Here is a 16,342-nt window from a genome sequence, read left to right on the forward strand (position 1 = left end):
GCACACTCCTTGGAAGCCAGATTTGCCACCTCCTTGACAGATTTTTATGTCCAGAGGTGCCTCTCTAATAAGGAAATCTGAATGGTTGCTGTGACTAACTTCATATCAACACCTTCAGAAAAAAAAGTTTGCAATCTATTAATGGTGAGCAGAACAAGGAAGTGCAGGGTTGAATTAATTTACAACATTCCTTAAAGATTCACCAGTTTGTTACCTGAAGATGGCACTATCAGGAAATAGAAAAATAGCAGAATTTCCTTGACAGAACAAAGTCCTGTCATAAACCAAGCAGTATGCACTTGAATAAATAGCCCTCCCGTTCTATTAGTCCTTTCTGTGGGACAGGGCTAAGTGGCAGAAGCAAATATGGTGTTCAGTCGGTGGCTTCTTCTGTTGGTGTTACAATTCCTACATGGGGCGACAGGTACCATGGTAAAACTCAACAATGGTGGGTTTGAAGACATTGTCATTGCAATCAATCCTGCAGTAGCTGAAGACAACAAAATTGTCAACAACATAAAGGTAAGGTGGTTAGATGTTTCTGAATATATTGAATCACTGTCCCCTCAGGGACCTGTGATATGCTGGGGAAATGCAGTGTGCCTCATGTAAGCCTAGGTTCCAGGGTGCTACTGGACACCCCTGCGCCCAAGCATATAGGTGGGACCCATAAGAAAATGTCAAAGTGTTGGCTGCTCCTCTTCTCTGTTCTATTCAGCTATGTCTTCCTCCAGGATAATCCAATCTACCTTCTCCTGGTCTCCGCCACAGTCCATCATTTAATTTTCATTAGGCTGTTTTTCAGGTGTATCCCAAACCTCAAGGGGTTTTTCTTTTCCTGAATATTTTTTTTTTCATTTTTGCAAAACTTGTGGTGACTCCAAGCCTTCTTATAAGTCCCTCTTGTGAAATTGTGGCAGTGGGAGGCCCCATTAGTGAAAGCGTGCCTCAGGTTAAGAACTGTTTCGGGTTAAGAACAGACCTCTGGAACGAATTACCATATTTTTTGCTCTGTAAGACGCACCAGGCCATAAGACGCACCTAGTTTTGGGAAGAGGAAAACAAGAAAAAACATATTCTGAATCCCAGAAGCCAGGACAGCCAGTGGAATCGCAGTGCAGTGATCTCGCTGGCTGTCCTGGCTTATGGGGTAGCCGCGCGCAGCCTCTCCCGGGCAAGGGGAGCCTTCATCCCCTGCCCAGGAGAGGCTGCGGCTAAGGCTCCCCCAAGAGCCACGCTCCCTTTAAAGAGCGCATGGAGTTTATGTGCTACTCCTGGGAGCTTTTCCCTGAGGAGGGAGAAGGGCAGCCCGAGGAGGGAGAAGGACACACGCTTCATGCGGCTCTTTAAAGGGAGCGCTGAGCAGAGGCTCCCACCTGCATTTGCTCCATAAGACGCACACACATTTCCCTTTACTTTTTAGGAGGGGAAAGGTGCATCTTACAGAGCGAGAAATACTGTAAGTTCATAACTGGAGGTACCACTGTACGCGATATGGAAATAAACTAAGGGGCAACATATAAACACACAACCTTTTCAGATGTCTAATCAAGGTTATCTTAGGCCACATTTGTATAGTTTTTAAAATTTTCTTTTAAGAATTTATAGGCCACTCTTCAGTTTAAAATATTAGGAGAAATTCACACTAAAATGCTGGCGAATCGTCTTGAGGTTTTTAAAAAACAAAATCAATCAATCAGTCAGTCAGTCAGTCAGTCAAAAAGAGCTGTGGGGAACTAAATTTAAGAATGGGAAAAGGATAAATTGAGAAAAACCAAAACCAAAATATTCATGCACCTCTTGTCTACATCGTTTTTAGTGCCATACAAAGGCATTTTATTTTCCACAGCCCTCTTTCAGGTTTAACTGTGCTGTTTTTTATCAGAATTTTTTATCAGAATTTTTATCAGTATTTTGATACTCTTTGCTTTACAATGAACTAGATCATGGGAAGGTAGCTGAACTTTGGTCCCATTAAAATCAGTGCAGTTAGTTGGTCATGGCTTATGTCCCATTAGTTTCAATAAGAACTAAGTGCAACAAACAGCATGTTCCTATGCATGTCTGTTCAGAAGTTTGAGTTCAACGGGCTGTACACCCAGATAAGTGAGCAAAAATTGAAGCCTAACTTACAAGGCAGTCTAAGCTTGCCACTGCATACCCTTCAACATTTCTCTGATGAAAATAGGGACATCCTAAGGAAAAACGGGACATGCCAGGATCAAATAAAAAACTGGGATGGCTTCCCTAAATCAAGGACATGCCTGGAAAATAGAGACACTGGATGCCCTGCAGTTCCTGTGCCAGATCCAAGCTGGTGAGCAGATCCTGAGCCTGCTCAGCACCACCTTGGCCTCACAATGATCTGCTTTGTTGCCTTTGGGCAGACTTTCCACCTGCTCAGGTGTTCAGTAAGCAGAAGGGGGAGTCCGCCCTGGTGAAGCGGCACAACTGTCACTCTGGCACCAGTGGGAGACCAACTGAACCAGTGGAAGTGGGCACAGAGATGCCATTCAATCCAATTCTCCCAGCCTGGCATAAGAGGGGATTGGGTTACAGCCTTAGCATGGATTCAACCCTTTGTATTTTTTTCTATATTGTATTGCTTTATTTGTAAATGAAGATGGAGATATTTTAGGGTGAATTTGTCCTACTAAACAAATTATCATATGCACTTTTTACTAGTGTGTATATATGCAGAGAGAATTGTTTTTTTCTTATACCTACATTTCTGTAGCTGTTTTCCCCCAATAGATGCATTTTTAGGGAACTACACTGAACAATCCGGCAAAGTGCAAATTCTCAAGGCTGGAGTCTTTGGGGTTCATGTATTGGTCTGGGAAATGCAAATTAGCTTCTCGTTAAAATGCAAATAAAGTAAAAATTAACACACACACACCCATTCCTAGGGTAGGTCCTAGACAAGCTTTTTTGAGGAGACAATTCCCAAAATATACGAATATCCCACTTGGGAATTTTCTGTTAATCATCTCTTAGGCTTACTAATGCCTTTTTCACTAAACAGAGATGGTTGTATACTCTATGCAGTGCAAACAAGAATAAGCAATATGGTTACACACCCAGAAAGTTAAGAAGCATAATTTTCTCATTGCTTTCCACCAAACTAAGAATGATTTTGTTTACTGAATTTCTTTATGTCAAGTTGCTGTTCAAACCATTAGAGAATAGGAGCATATTGAAGGGCATCTATTCTACTTAGAATCATAGAATCATAGAGTCGGAAGAGACCACAAGGGCCATCGAGTCCAACCCCCTGCCAAGCAGGAAACACCATCAGAGCACTCCTGACATATGGTTGTCAAGCCTCTGCTTAAAGACCTCCAAAGAAGGAGACTCAACCACACTCCTTGGCAGCAAATTCCACTTCCTAATGTTCTTCCTAATGTTTAGGTGGAATCTTCTTTCTTGTAGTTTGGATCCATTGCTCCGTGTCCACTTCTCTGGAGCAGCAGAAAACAACCTTTCTTCCTCCTCTATGTGACATCCTTTTATATATTTGAACATGGCTATCATATCACCCCTTAACCTCCTCTTCTCCAGGCTAAACATGCCCAGCTCCCTTAGCCGTTCCTCATAAGGCATCGTTTCCAGGCCTTTGACCATTTTGGTTGCCCTCCTCTGGACACGTTCCAGTTTGTCAGTGTCCTTCTTGAACTGTGGTGCCCAGAACTGGACACAGTACTCCAGGTGAGGTCTGACCAGAGCAGAATACAGTGGCACTATTACTTCCCTTGATCTAGATGCTATACTCCTATTGATGCAGCCCAGAATTGCATTGGCTTTTTTAGCTGCCGCGTCACACTGTTGGCTCATGTCAAGTTTGTGGTCAACCAAGACTCCTAGATCCTTTTCACATGTACTGCTCTCAAGCCAGGTGTCACCCATCTTGTATTTTTTTTTGCCCAAGTGCAATACTTTACATTTCTCCCTGTTAAAATTCATCTTGTTTGTTTTGGCCCAGTTCTCTAATCTGTCAAGGTCGTTTTGAAGTGTGATCCTGTCCTCTGGGGTGTTAGCCACCCCTCCCAGTTTGGTGTCATCTGCAAATTTGATCAGAATGCCCTTGAGTCCATCATCCAAGTCGTTGATAAAGATGTTGAATAAGACCGGGCCCAAGACAGAACCCTGTGGCACCCCACTAGTCACTCTTCTCCAGGATGAAGAGGAACCATTGATGAGCACCCTTTGGGTTCGGTCAGTCCGCCAGTTACAAATCCACTGAGTGGTAGCATAGTCAAGTCTGCATTTTACCAGCTTCTTTACAAGAATATCATGGGGCACCTTGTCAAATGCCTTGCTGAAATCAAGGTAGACTACATCCACTGCGTTCCCTTCATCTACCAGGCTTGTAATTCTGTCAAAAAACGAGATCAGGTTAGTCTGACATGACTTATTTTCAGAAATCCATGCTGACTATTGGTGATCACAGCATTCCTTTCTAGGTGCTCACAGACTGTTTGCTTAATGATCTGCTCCAGAATCTTCCCTGGTATTGATGACTGGGCGGTAATTATTTGGGTCCTCTCTTTTCCCCTTTTTGAAAATAGGGACAACATTTGCCCTCCTCCAGTCTGCCGGGACTTCGCCTGTTCTCCAGGAATTCTCAAAGATGACTGCCAGTGGTTCTGAGATCACATCTGCCAGTTCTTTTAATACTCTTGGATGCGGTTCATCTGGCCCTGGAGACTTGAATACATCTAGACTAGCCAAGTATTCTTGTACTATCTCCTTAGTTACTCTGGAGATTGGAGCTTGGTATACTTAAAGATTGGAGGTTAGGGAAGGCTGCCTATCCCCCAATCTTTTCAAATGAAATACCTCCAGGTTCAGGAGGGAGGGCAGAAAAGACCCAGTGCACATTCTGCAAGTGTGAATACGAATGCTAGCCACTGAACACTCATTATTTTCCTTGTAGGATATGATTAAAGAGGCATCTGCTTACCTCTTCAGTGCTACAGAACAAAGATTTTATTTCAAGTCTGTAAAAGTTGTAATTCCTTTGACATGGGCAGCCAAACCTGAATATGACAGAGTGACTATAGAATCCTATGACAAGGTAAGTGAGGCATATTCATTAAAATTTAAATGTGCTTGAGGGATTTAAAAGAATATTGTGGCAAATAGCAATAATAAACATTGGGGCAGAAATTGCAAAATAAGACTGATCTAATAGTTGCTTGGGGTGGTGGGGAGAATTCTTCAAATATTCCGGGGCTTACATTTTGGTAGCTTTAATAGGAGCTGAGACAAATTCATGGAATATATTTCTCGAGCCATGACTGTTAGCGATAATACCTCAATGTAACTTCCCATTGAAAAGGAATGAGTCTCTCAATACTAGCTGTTGCTTTTCTGTCTGTCAGCTTCTAGGTAATTGCTGTTAGGGTCAGGATGCTAGACTTGATATTGTTATTTATTGCATTCATATTCCACCTTAACATCCATGGGGCTTAAGGTGGCGTACACAGTTTATCCCTCCTCATTTAACCTGCACAACTGTGAGGTAGGCTAGGCTGAGAAGCAGTGAATGGCCCAAAGTCACCCAGTGAGCTTCATGACCGAGTGGGGGGCTCAAAACCTGGTCTCCTAGCCCAGCCCTCTAAGCACTTCGCTTGTGAACTATGCTTGAGCTGATCTTGAGGGCTCTTATGTTGTAACATGTGACTGTACACATCTTTATTGAAAATTACACTGCAATCCTATATATTGGGCCTAAGCTCAACTGAACACATCATGTCTTCCTTCCGAATCAACCTGCATAGCATGGGGCTGCATGTCCCATGAAACACACAGGTGTTTACTCAAAAGAAATATGGAATCCCAACGGTTTTAAGAGATTTTTGTTTCAGGCAAAAACTTCCATTCAATCCTGCGGTCCAGAATTGTGCAGAACAAAAATCTGAGGGTGGTTTGCTGAGGCAAAACCCACCATATAGCATTAATATCAAAGGTATTTTGGTGATCTTTCAACCAAGTTCTATTTTACTTTAGGCTGATGTCATAGTGGCAAAGCCTTACCTGAAATATGGAGATGATCCCTACACCTTGCAGTATGGCGGATGTGGGGAACAGGGAAGATACATTCATTTCACTCCTAATTTCCTGACAAATGACAGCTTGCATGCTGTTTATGGATCACGAGGTAGTACCTGTTAATTCATCTTAAATTATTTTTATTTATTTCTACAATCTTAAATTGTCAGTGTTTCAAAAGACAATAAACAGAGCAAGAACTGAGAAACCATGAATGGTTTGGTTTTATTTGCTTAATATCTCCTAAGTTTATATAAGGAATTAGCAAGTTATTTTAATTGGAACACGGTGTTTTAATAATGATATTAGAAAACTGCTACATTTAAATACAAGGAAATTCAGATGGGAGGGCTCAGAGGAAGTCCAAAAAATGTTTATGACGTTAGAAGTTTAAATAGCCAATTAATTTGTTTTGTATTGTCTAGGTATTTGTTGACATATTTTTTTGTTTTTTCCTATTTTCTTTTTTGTTTATGTGTGATTTTGTCTCTTTCTTTTTTGTTTTAGTATGTATTATATTTGTAAGAAACTTAGTAAAAACTATTTTTAAATATATATATAAGGAATTAGCAATATTTTCATGTTAGGTTCATCTGAACATTTTCAGACCATAAAAGCTTGCTTTCTGAAGCCAGCTGAACTTGTTCCTGTTTCACTGCAGGAAGCTTACTGTATCATATGCTTTCAGACTAAGTACTTTGACTTCCATTTCCATATCTGCTCTTAAAAGCTTGTCATCAACAATTGGCATAAAATGTACATAGCAGAGGAATGCCCTTTTCTGTAATAGCTTGAGGTTCACAGGGGTAGCCCAGTAGTATCCCATCAAGAAGTTGAGTAAATAATTTGGTTCTGAGTGAGGGATCCATAGTATTTAGTACCCAGGACACCTGAATAGTGTCACAATTAGCTTTGTCAATGGTCTTCCACAGGCAGAGTGTTTGTCCATGAATGGGCTCACCTCAGATGGGGAGTCTTTGATGAATATAACAACGATGCACCTTTCTATACTACTGGGATAAAGCAAGCTGAAGCAACAAGGTACTGTCCAAAATGTATACCTCAAGCTATATAACCAATCCTTTATGGCTGATGTTTGCCTTGGACTTGTTTGGTTGTGGTATGAGTAATTGTCCAGAAGATTAACCTATAATTTGATAGTATTGTAGGGAATACAGTTAGATTCCCGACTGGGGGTCAAAAATAAACAAGTTGATGAAATCATTAAACATATATTTGTAAGTAAAAGGTAGTAATCTCAGATGCAGAAGTCACTACAGAGATCTCAATACACCTTTGCAATCTTCTCTTCTTTGGCGATCACTCGTAGCCGAGTAAGATTGTCTTCCATAAACACGGTTTTAACAATGAGTCCGTAAGTGACTGTGGAGGCCAATTCTGGATCCACACGTCCTTCCACAGTGGGAACATTGGTTTCCGGGTGGGAGTTGATCACGGTGTGGATTTGCCAAGCGTGCCTTCCTCCTAGCATGTTTCAATACAGGCAAAGATACAGCACTGTAAAATCATTAAACCCATCCCTTTGTTATGTTAGTTTAACACAGTCATAAAGCATCCTTTCAGGGACACTAACCAATTAGCAGTTTCTTTTAAAGACAACTTAAACTAAACAATCTTGCTGTTCTGGTTCTGACAGGATACAGAAGAGTTTGCTCAAGTGGGGCAATGCTCTTCTCACCTGCCAGCCGCACAGTTAATACCCACCCTCTCTCTCTGCCTCCCCTGCATAATTATCAATCAGCTCATTCACTCAGAGTGCAACCCAAACTCCCCTCTCCTGGCCTGTGGGGCCTCCACAGTGGGGACCCCACCATGGTCACACTGGCAGAAGGTGGGGAGCAGAATGATCAACTTCATATGTAATGTCTAATATTCTTCCATAACCCTTTAAAATATTTTATCCAGAATTAGCCTGCTAAGTCCCGATTCCCATTTTTTATATATGTCTAAGCGTTGCATGATTGTTATATTTCTCCAAGAAACCCTTGCAATTAAAAAAAAATGAGTACAATCTCTATGTAATCCATATATTGACTTTTTAACTAACTAGATTTGCTTCTATTATACTGATTAGATGCTCTGCTGGTGTCACTGGTCGATATATATTCCCAATTAGCCCAGGAAAAACGAGAAAATGCAAAGTTGAAAGCCGAACTCAGCTGTATGAAGCTGGATGCCAGTTCATTCCAGACAAAACGCAGTCTGCTCAAGCATCTATAATGTATATGCAAAGTCTCTCTTCAGTAAGTATGTGTAATATCAATTTGAAGCTATAGGCTTCCTTATTTAGTGTCTGTCTTGAAAAATGCAAGACGTTGTCCATACTCAACTTTGGCTAAATTAAATATTATTTCTTAAGATTATAGTTTAAATCCTGCCACTAATATAAAACAACTTCAAGATTCTGCTGGCTGTTTCACTAAGGTTGGGAGAAACTGTGTTTCCAAAAAATCATGGTATTGACCTAGTAGTTGGGTAGGAGAGCTGGGGGGAGGGGGAATCACACCTGACAAGCATTTCACTCCTTTGGTTTCAGATAGTACATGGGTAGACAAGTCCAAAAAGCCCAGGGCACAACTTTTCATGGCCCTCTAGCAGCTATGGTGGCTCATTTAGCATTAATTATGGAAGTGTATATTCAATTCTGACCAAACTAAGCCTCCTGATATATATTTTGCTCTAGGAGTACAGCAGCCAACTCCTAGGGGCCAAGGTCCCTTCAGGCTCCCCAATAAAATATTTGAGTGGGCTGCCCCCCCCAAGTTGATGGGCATTGCCATTCAAATGGTGTGTGTGCCACGTCTTGTGATTGATTATGCAAGACGGGGCTTACCTGTTCCTTCCACCCCCAATGTTTTATTCAGGTTGGCACCCTTGTCTAAAGAGGCTTAGTTTGGTCAGATCAGAATTGAGTATTAGCGATTAGGCTGCCTGTGGAAGAAGGGGCCTGCTGCCTCTATCCCCAAAGGGAACCGCTTCTTCCCTGTTCTGGGATGCTGGAAAACAAGGGATAGCACTTAGCTACACCCAATACAGGCCACCTCCTCCTTGTTTAGCCAAGCTTCAACAGCTGCCCAGCTATTTCTCCCTCACCCTTTCCTCTGAAAGAGTACAAATTAATGAGATACCCTTGTAGCTACAGGGAAAGCAGAGGAAGCCCCCTTATTGGTGCTCAATTGCCTTGTAAAGAGATGGGATTCTGGGCAGAGGCAGTTTTAGGGTGCTGCAACTGGTGCAATTGCACAGGGTGCCACGCTGCAGGGGGTGCCAAATGTTGTAGAACAGAGCATGAGAGGCAGGGAGGGCAGATTTTAGCATCACACAGAGGGCTGCTGAAATTTGAGAGCCCAAAGTCTGCCACTGACCCTGGGTGCCACACACAAGCACTGACACTCTCCGCTGCAAACTTATTAACTCTGTTGGCCATGGGATCAGCGGGTGAACAGAAACAGGCTCTTTGGAGACGCTTGCCACTACATTTTTTTGTGAGATAAAAGGCAACAAATGCGTACAAAGAAAAACCCACATAGCACCCTGCAGCCATTTTTTTATGACAAAGAATGTCCACCTTCACAACACCACTTCATAAGGAAATTGCTAAAAAGTGTGGGATTTTGACCAATTCTCCTTCTCTTTTATTTAGATTACTCAGTTCTGTGACAAAAGCAATCATAATATTAAAGCAACAAATTTGCAGAATAAACTGTGCAACTACAGGAGCACCTGGGAAGTAATTATGGCCTCTCCCGACTTTGCCAGCTCATCTCCAATAACAGTTCCCCCACCTGATCCCACTATCTTCTTGCTGCAAGCACCAGACAGAGTTTTGTGTCTAGTGCTTGATGTTTCTGGAAGTATGGCTTCGGTGAGTCTGTGTTTTCCATATCCATAGGATATATTTGCTTTTTATTTGATTGTTTGATTGATTTTTATTTTAAAAATATTAACTTTTCTGTTATATAATTTAAAATACTCATTTTAACAATCTTGAAGTATCAGTGATTTCCCTTCTTCTCTTTTCTTCTCTTTTCATTTTGCATATCATAGATTCCTGCATATTTTATAAAAACTAAGCCATTCAATATTCCATTAATACATCCATCAAACACTGAAAATGTTGTCTATGAGAATAAAAGAAAATCATTATAAATTAGTTTTGAGATGGTACTTAACACCAGTTAGTTTAAACCAAATAAACAAGGGATATTCAAAGTTATGTTGGAGGGGATGCTAGGAAAGAGGGAAATATGTTCACATGTGGTGGGGGTGTAAATATGTAAAAAAAAAAAAAAGGCAAACGGTGTTTAGGGGGATAGTAGAAATCACAGGGTTAAAGTCGAGAGATAGCACTGCTATCAATTTATGATGTGGTGGAAGGTTCACAGGCTATGGACTTGCTCACACATTTATTGACAGCCGCACAAATCATTATAGCTAGGAAATGGAAGGGGCAATTAGAAAATAAAATTGAAGAATGGTACAAAGAGGTTTGGGATACAGTGGTACCTCGGGTTAAGAACTTAATTCGTTCTGGAGGTCCGTTCTTAACCTGAAACTGTTCTTAACCTGAGGTACCACTTTAACTAATAGGGCCTCTCGCTGCCGCCACACGATTTCTGTTCTCATCCTGAAGCAAAGTTCTTAACCCGAGGTACTATTTCTGGGTTAGCGGAGTCTGTAAGCTGAAGTGTTTGTAACCTGAAGCATCTGTAACCCGAGGTACCACTGTATAGCTATTAATGACAAGTTGACATGTGCCATTCTGGAACTGAGTTTATTATGCCTAGGAGATAACAGCATTTAGATATTTGTAAAACGGTCAGAAAAACATTATAGGATAATTATTGTCCAAGAGAACAGTTCCATTGGGGTACAAGCCCCATTGAAATGAACGATACTCGTGAGCACAAGGCCACTCGAGAAAGGTGCGGACCGGAGAGATATCTTTGATCACCACGGCCAACTGGAGCGGCAGCGCCTTTCCCGCTGGGCATTCTTAGTCTGCTTGCCTCCTCCTGCTCTGCCCGCCCACTGCTGTGGAAGAGGCTGTGTATGATCTGTTTTTTCTGCGCAGCATCTTCACGCAGCTGCATTTGTGCGTGGGTGGTGCAACATTACACAGGAGCGCAAGGCGCGATATTTCGCTGATGTGGAAGGTGCAGGGGTTACATATGCTTCAGGTTACAGACTCTGCTAACCCAGAAATAGTGCTTCAGGTTAAGAACTTTGCTTCAGGATAAAAACAGAAATCACGCTACGGTGGCACCGCGGCAGCAGGAGGCCCCTTAGCTAAAGTGGTGCTTCAGGATAAGAACAGTTTCAGGTTAAGAACGGACCTCCGGAACAAATTAAGTACTTAACCCGAAGTACCACTGTACTTCAATAGCCGTGCTCCTCCTGTGTAACGTTGCGCTGCCCACACACAATTGAAGCCATGCAAAGACTCCGCACGGCAAAAACGGACTGCCTAAAGGTGAAAAGTGCTAAAAGTAATTGAAAAAAAAAGCTTCAGCACTCCCCCCCCCCCAAAAAAGCTCTGTTATTGCCAGCGAGGGAACAGCTGATCAGCGGCATGTTAGACACCTGTGGCTGTTAGCCTCTGGGAAATCCGCCCCTCCACCCCAAATTTCAACAAGTCAGGCAATTTCCCCCCATTTTCTTAATTTGGAGTCCCAAAAAATAGGGGGCATCCTATACATGGGGGCAACCAGAACATGGTACATTCCAACAGGACTCTCTCCAGTTGTGATATATGTTCCCCAAACCCTCCTGTCCTATCTTTCCTAAATACTTCGTTTAAATTATATTGTATCCATGTTGCTAATTTTCCTGATAATTCCTTGAATTATTTTGATAGTCTCCTCCCTCATTTTAATAAATAAGTTGTCCACCCTTCTATCATATTCTTTTTCTTTACCGCAATAGCTTCCAACAGTGAGAACCAAAGTGTTTTTACCTCTACTAGAATTTTGTATTTTGGTATTTCTTTATACAATTATAACTATCAATTTTTTATTTGCTCCCTGCAAAGCACTGACAACTCTATGGATGTTGTATTTTAATTCATATGCAGAGCAATCGCATCAACCGACTGAAGCAAGCAGCAGAAATATTCCTCCTACAGATTATTGAAGCAGGATCCTGGGTTGGAATTGTCACATTCAATGATTTAACACAAATTAAGTCCGATTTGCAACTGATCAGCAATGACAGCGTGCGCAAAACACTTACAGCCTTACTTCCTACCACAGCTGGTGGAGGAACTATCATATGTGGTGGAGTGCGAACAGGATTTCAGGTAATTTCGTTGTCCCCGAGAGGGGGCAATGACAATAAAGATATTATTATTATTATTATTATTATTATTATTATTATTATTATTATTATATAAGTTTTTCCAGATTCTTATGGTGGTGCAGTGGGAAGGCTTTGGGTCCAGCAAAGCCATCCAGAATCAGCATGTGAGCAAGAAATGCATCAAATATGCTACCTCTGAATACTAGTTTGGGGGAAGCACAATTTTCGGATTTGCCTCAGGAAGCAAAATGTATTTGGCCAGCCTAGAGTGCAGACATGTGTTTCCAATGAATGCTATGGCAGTCATAGTTGAAGAGCACCTAGGGAGAGGGTGGAACAACCCATTTTGATTTTGCACATATTTACTTTCTTTTAAAATTAGTGAAGTAGCAAATGCTACTTCAGCTGGAAAAAATATCACACCCATTTCACCAAAGTCTACTTTTGTCACAGATAGAAAATTAGTCCACACTTTTGTCACTCATCTACAATGCAACACAACACACTTGAAGAGGTTTTGCAGCAAGTTTCTCTTACACTTTAAGCACAAAGTGTCCCATTGCTTCTACATTACTAGTTGCTGCTAAAATTTTAAATCCTCTTCTTCATACAGGTGTTTTTAAAAAAGTATCCAAATACCAAAGGCTGTGAAATCGTGCTCTTGACAGATGGAGAAGATGGCGGTATAAGCTCCTGCTTTGACAAAGTTCGAAATAGTGGGTCCATAATTCACACAATTGCTTTGGGACCAAACGCTGCAAAAGAACTAGAAACGTTGGCAAATATGACAGGTAAGTGATTAACCAGAATGCCTTACATTAACTCTTTGGTGCTACTTGGTGCCAGTTGGTGTCTCCAAAAAGGAGTTTATCACAAGGTCAATCCAGCAGCAAAAAAACCCCTTTAATTTACACTCAGGGAGCCAAGTAATATGTGTGTTAGTTGATGAATTTAAAGGACATTGAATCAGGAGACTGGTGTTGGTATAGGTTATTAATTTGCAGAAATGAATTTATTTAAGATGACTTTATTTAGATAATGATGTGCAGGGCAATGAATGAGAACTGCACTGATTTGGAGCAGGATCTGTTTGAAAATTAACTGGTTTGGAGTGATCTGGGGTTGGGTGCAAAGTAACTTAAGAACCTGAATGAGATTATTTGGATTGGTTGACTTGCTTTTGTGACATTTGAAGTCTAAATTTGCTTCTATACATATAAATCAGCATGTGCAAATTTATGTAAATTTGTAGCTATGGGCCTCTGCCCCAAATGGTTTAAATACCTACTCATCATAATCCATAACTAAGATTGCAAATTTTATAGTTCATTGTAATCTTTCAACAGCTAGCCAGTTGTGAATATCTGATTTAGAGGAACTGAGAAAAAAGTGGTTTCTGATTCTTTTTAATACATACCACAGTATAAGAGAAACTAATTATGTTCTCACAAAAGTCATAGATCCTGTTCCATCTGTAGATATGTGCCGCAATGGGCTGTTGGGTGTGTACAGTTCCCAGGGACACCAACATGGGGTGCAGGTATGATACATGCCCAAGTCAGAAGGGTGCCTGAACTCCTGGCTTTCACTTTTTTTTAAAAAAAAAAAAGTCAATTGGAAATCCATAAAGTTAGAAAGCAAAACATGGAGGCAAATATTAGGCCAAGCTTCTGTTGCTAAGGATGCTTAATCACTGTTGCTAAGCAATCAGCATAAGGAACACTGACCACTCCTGCCACCTGGGACTCTCGAGAGGTAGGGGAGCACACTGGGCCCTGGAAGTCCTGTCACCATCCTTATCAGTTCCTAACATTAAAAAGCTGCAGCTACCGTTCAGAACAGTGCTTATGCAACCATACTGGATATGCTACTACAAGACACAGCACAGTAATGTAATACATTTTATCCCATCTAATAGATTACTCTAATTATTATTCCAATTGTATTTCAGGAGGTTTGACATTTTCTGCCACGGACAGTTTGAATTCCAATGGCCTCATAGATGCTTTCAGTGGAATTTCTTCAGGAAGTGGAAATATCAGTCAACAATCGATTCAGGTCTGGATTACAAAGATTTGGGTGCAAGCAGTAGCCTATCGTAATGATTCTTATCATAAAATTACTAGGCACTGTACAAAAATTGAAAACAACAGAGAGTGACATCAGCTCTACAGCCTGTGATTTGCTCTTATTGTACAGAGCAAGACCCAGGTAGAATTTGCAGAGAAAGGCTAATTGCAGAGGCAGATTTTGGCAGAACTGAAACATTTCAAAATGTACAGGTCCAGTACAAAGAGCAACCATTCTCCCACCTTTGTAAAATAGGGCACAGCTGAGTCTCCTATCCCCCTTTCCATGGGCTACACCTAGAGGGCAAGTAGGGAGGCAACTGACCCTGCTTCCCCAGGGGGTGAAGGTAGGAAATCCCTAATTCAAACCCATATGCAAGTTGGGGCTAATTTGGCCATACCCCCAACCAGTAGGAGCCCACAAATTAGTAATACCCTAGCCAGGCCATCCTCAAGCCTGAGTATGGAGTGCAAACTCCCCTGGAGCTGCTTCTACAACTGTTTTGCTTGCCAGGTCCATGCATGGAGACAAAGCTGGTAGTATCTCCTGTCCAGGTGAATTCTTGTTTACTTCTCTTCCTCTGTGGCAGGTGTGGTGATCCTTTGGTCCTCCAGATGCTATTGAAATACAACTCCAATCATGCCTTGAGCCATGCTTGCCGGGGTTGATTGGAAGTGCAGTTCATCAATATCTGGGAGCAAACTTTCCCTACCCCTGGTCTATGGAATTAGATTTGTGTCTTCCAGTTTCAACCTCTTGTTTCTTATCATTGATTGGATTTGTCCTAGTTTGTTGTTTTTTTACTCATTGCTGTTTTCAGATAGCTTGCTAATAACATAGCTTTGTGTTGAATTCAAAGACATCATCAAAATGTTATTATTGAAATTTATATACCACCCTTCATCTGAAGAGCACAGGGCGGTTATTGCTTTTGCACTGAATTTTTGTATCTGTCTATCAGTTGAAAACTTCCAAGGCAGCAAACAACCAATAAAAATCCATAAACAATTGCAATAAATATATTTGGTGGAGAAAAAACAATTATGGTATCTGCATGGAGTAGCTTAAGCATGCCATAGCTTATGTATGGGGAGGGTTGCTGAGATGGAGTTGCAATGGTTCCTACCTGTTTAGCTGTAGCTGCTTATCTACATTTCCTCCATGTTTTTAACAATGAAACACTGCAGGATATCAGTTTATCCCTGTTGCACAAACCATGATCTGCATGGTACATGGGAAATCTCCTTGTGGCTGTACCAGCATTTTTATTAAGGTAAAGTTACCCCTGCCCGTACGGGCCAGTCTTGACAGACTCTGGGGTTGTGCGCCCATCTCACTTAAGAGGCCAGGAGCCAGCGCTGTCCGGAGACACTTCCAGGTCACGTGGCCAGCGTGACATCGCTGCTCTGGCGAGCCAGAGCCGCACACGGAAACGCCGTTTACCTTCCCGCTGGTAAGCGGTCCCTATTTATCTACTTGCACCCGGAGGTGCTTTCGAACTGCTAGGTTGGCAGGCGCTGGGACCGAGCAGCGGGAGGGCACCCCGCCGCAGGGATTCGAACCGCCGACCTTTTGATCGGCAAGTCCTAGGCGCTGAGGCTTTAACCCACAGCGCCACTAATGCCTCTTTATTATGTACTTTTTGTTCAGTACGACTATCCACTATGAATTCACCTTCCACCTTCTAGGCAATGTACTGGCCCTGACTTCTTTACTGTTTTTGAAATAAAACATCTGCTTACCTGGGAGTCCAGGTGGGCAGCTATTGCTGCATGTTGCGGGCAAGGTGAGTGCAGGGGGCTGCCATCTTCTGGTGCGGCTGGGGGATGGGATAGCTGGCACTGCCCACTCTGGCTGCGCTGGACCCTATCAGGGGCTGAGACTTGGGGGGCTGTGAGCA

The 16,342-nt window shown here is 42.0% G+C and overlaps 1 protein-coding gene and 1 long non-coding RNA gene across 20 annotated transcripts in view; one reads left to right on the plus strand and one right to left on the minus strand.

Annotated features, from left to right (window-relative positions):
• Nucleotides 1-16,342, plus strand: part of LOC309371466 (calcium-activated chloride channel regulator 1-like) — a 24,184-nt gene continuing 7,842 nt past the window's right edge. The window contains exons 1-9 of the mRNA XM_081914145.1: nucleotides 1-522; nucleotides 4,937-5,077; nucleotides 6,013-6,163; nucleotides 6,987-7,095; nucleotides 8,150-8,318; nucleotides 9,719-9,940; nucleotides 12,149-12,373; nucleotides 12,986-13,163; nucleotides 14,324-14,430. Coding sequence (XP_081770271.1) covers nucleotides 367-522; nucleotides 4,937-5,077; nucleotides 6,013-6,163; nucleotides 6,987-7,095; nucleotides 8,150-8,318; nucleotides 9,719-9,940; nucleotides 12,149-12,373; nucleotides 12,986-13,163; nucleotides 14,324-14,430 — 1,458 coding nt within the window. The 5' untranslated portion in view covers nucleotides 1-366. The remainder of the gene's footprint in view (nucleotides 523-4,936; nucleotides 5,078-6,012; nucleotides 6,164-6,986; nucleotides 7,096-8,149; nucleotides 8,319-9,718; nucleotides 9,941-12,148; nucleotides 12,374-12,985; nucleotides 13,164-14,323; nucleotides 14,431-16,342) is intronic.
• Nucleotides 7,136-16,342, minus strand: part of LOC309371537 — a 24,156-nt gene continuing 14,949 nt past the window's right edge. For 8 of the 19 annotated variants that reach the window (XR_014169138.1, XR_014169139.1, XR_014169146.1 and 5 more), the window contains one exon: nucleotides 7,136-7,536. This is a non-coding gene — a long non-coding RNA (uncharacterized lncRNA). Of the gene's footprint in view, nucleotides 7,540-10,058; nucleotides 10,145-12,565; nucleotides 12,691-16,342 lie in introns of those variants that run through there. The other 11 variants (XR_014169144.1, XR_014169145.1, XR_014169150.1 and 8 more) reach the window with 4 other exon arrangements.

This window comes from Podarcis melisellensis (genome assembly GCF_964234715.1).
Source record: "Podarcis melisellensis genome assembly, chromosome: 6".
In the NCBI taxonomy this organism is placed as follows: Eukaryota; Metazoa; Chordata; class Lepidosauria; order Squamata; family Lacertidae; genus Podarcis; species Podarcis melisellensis.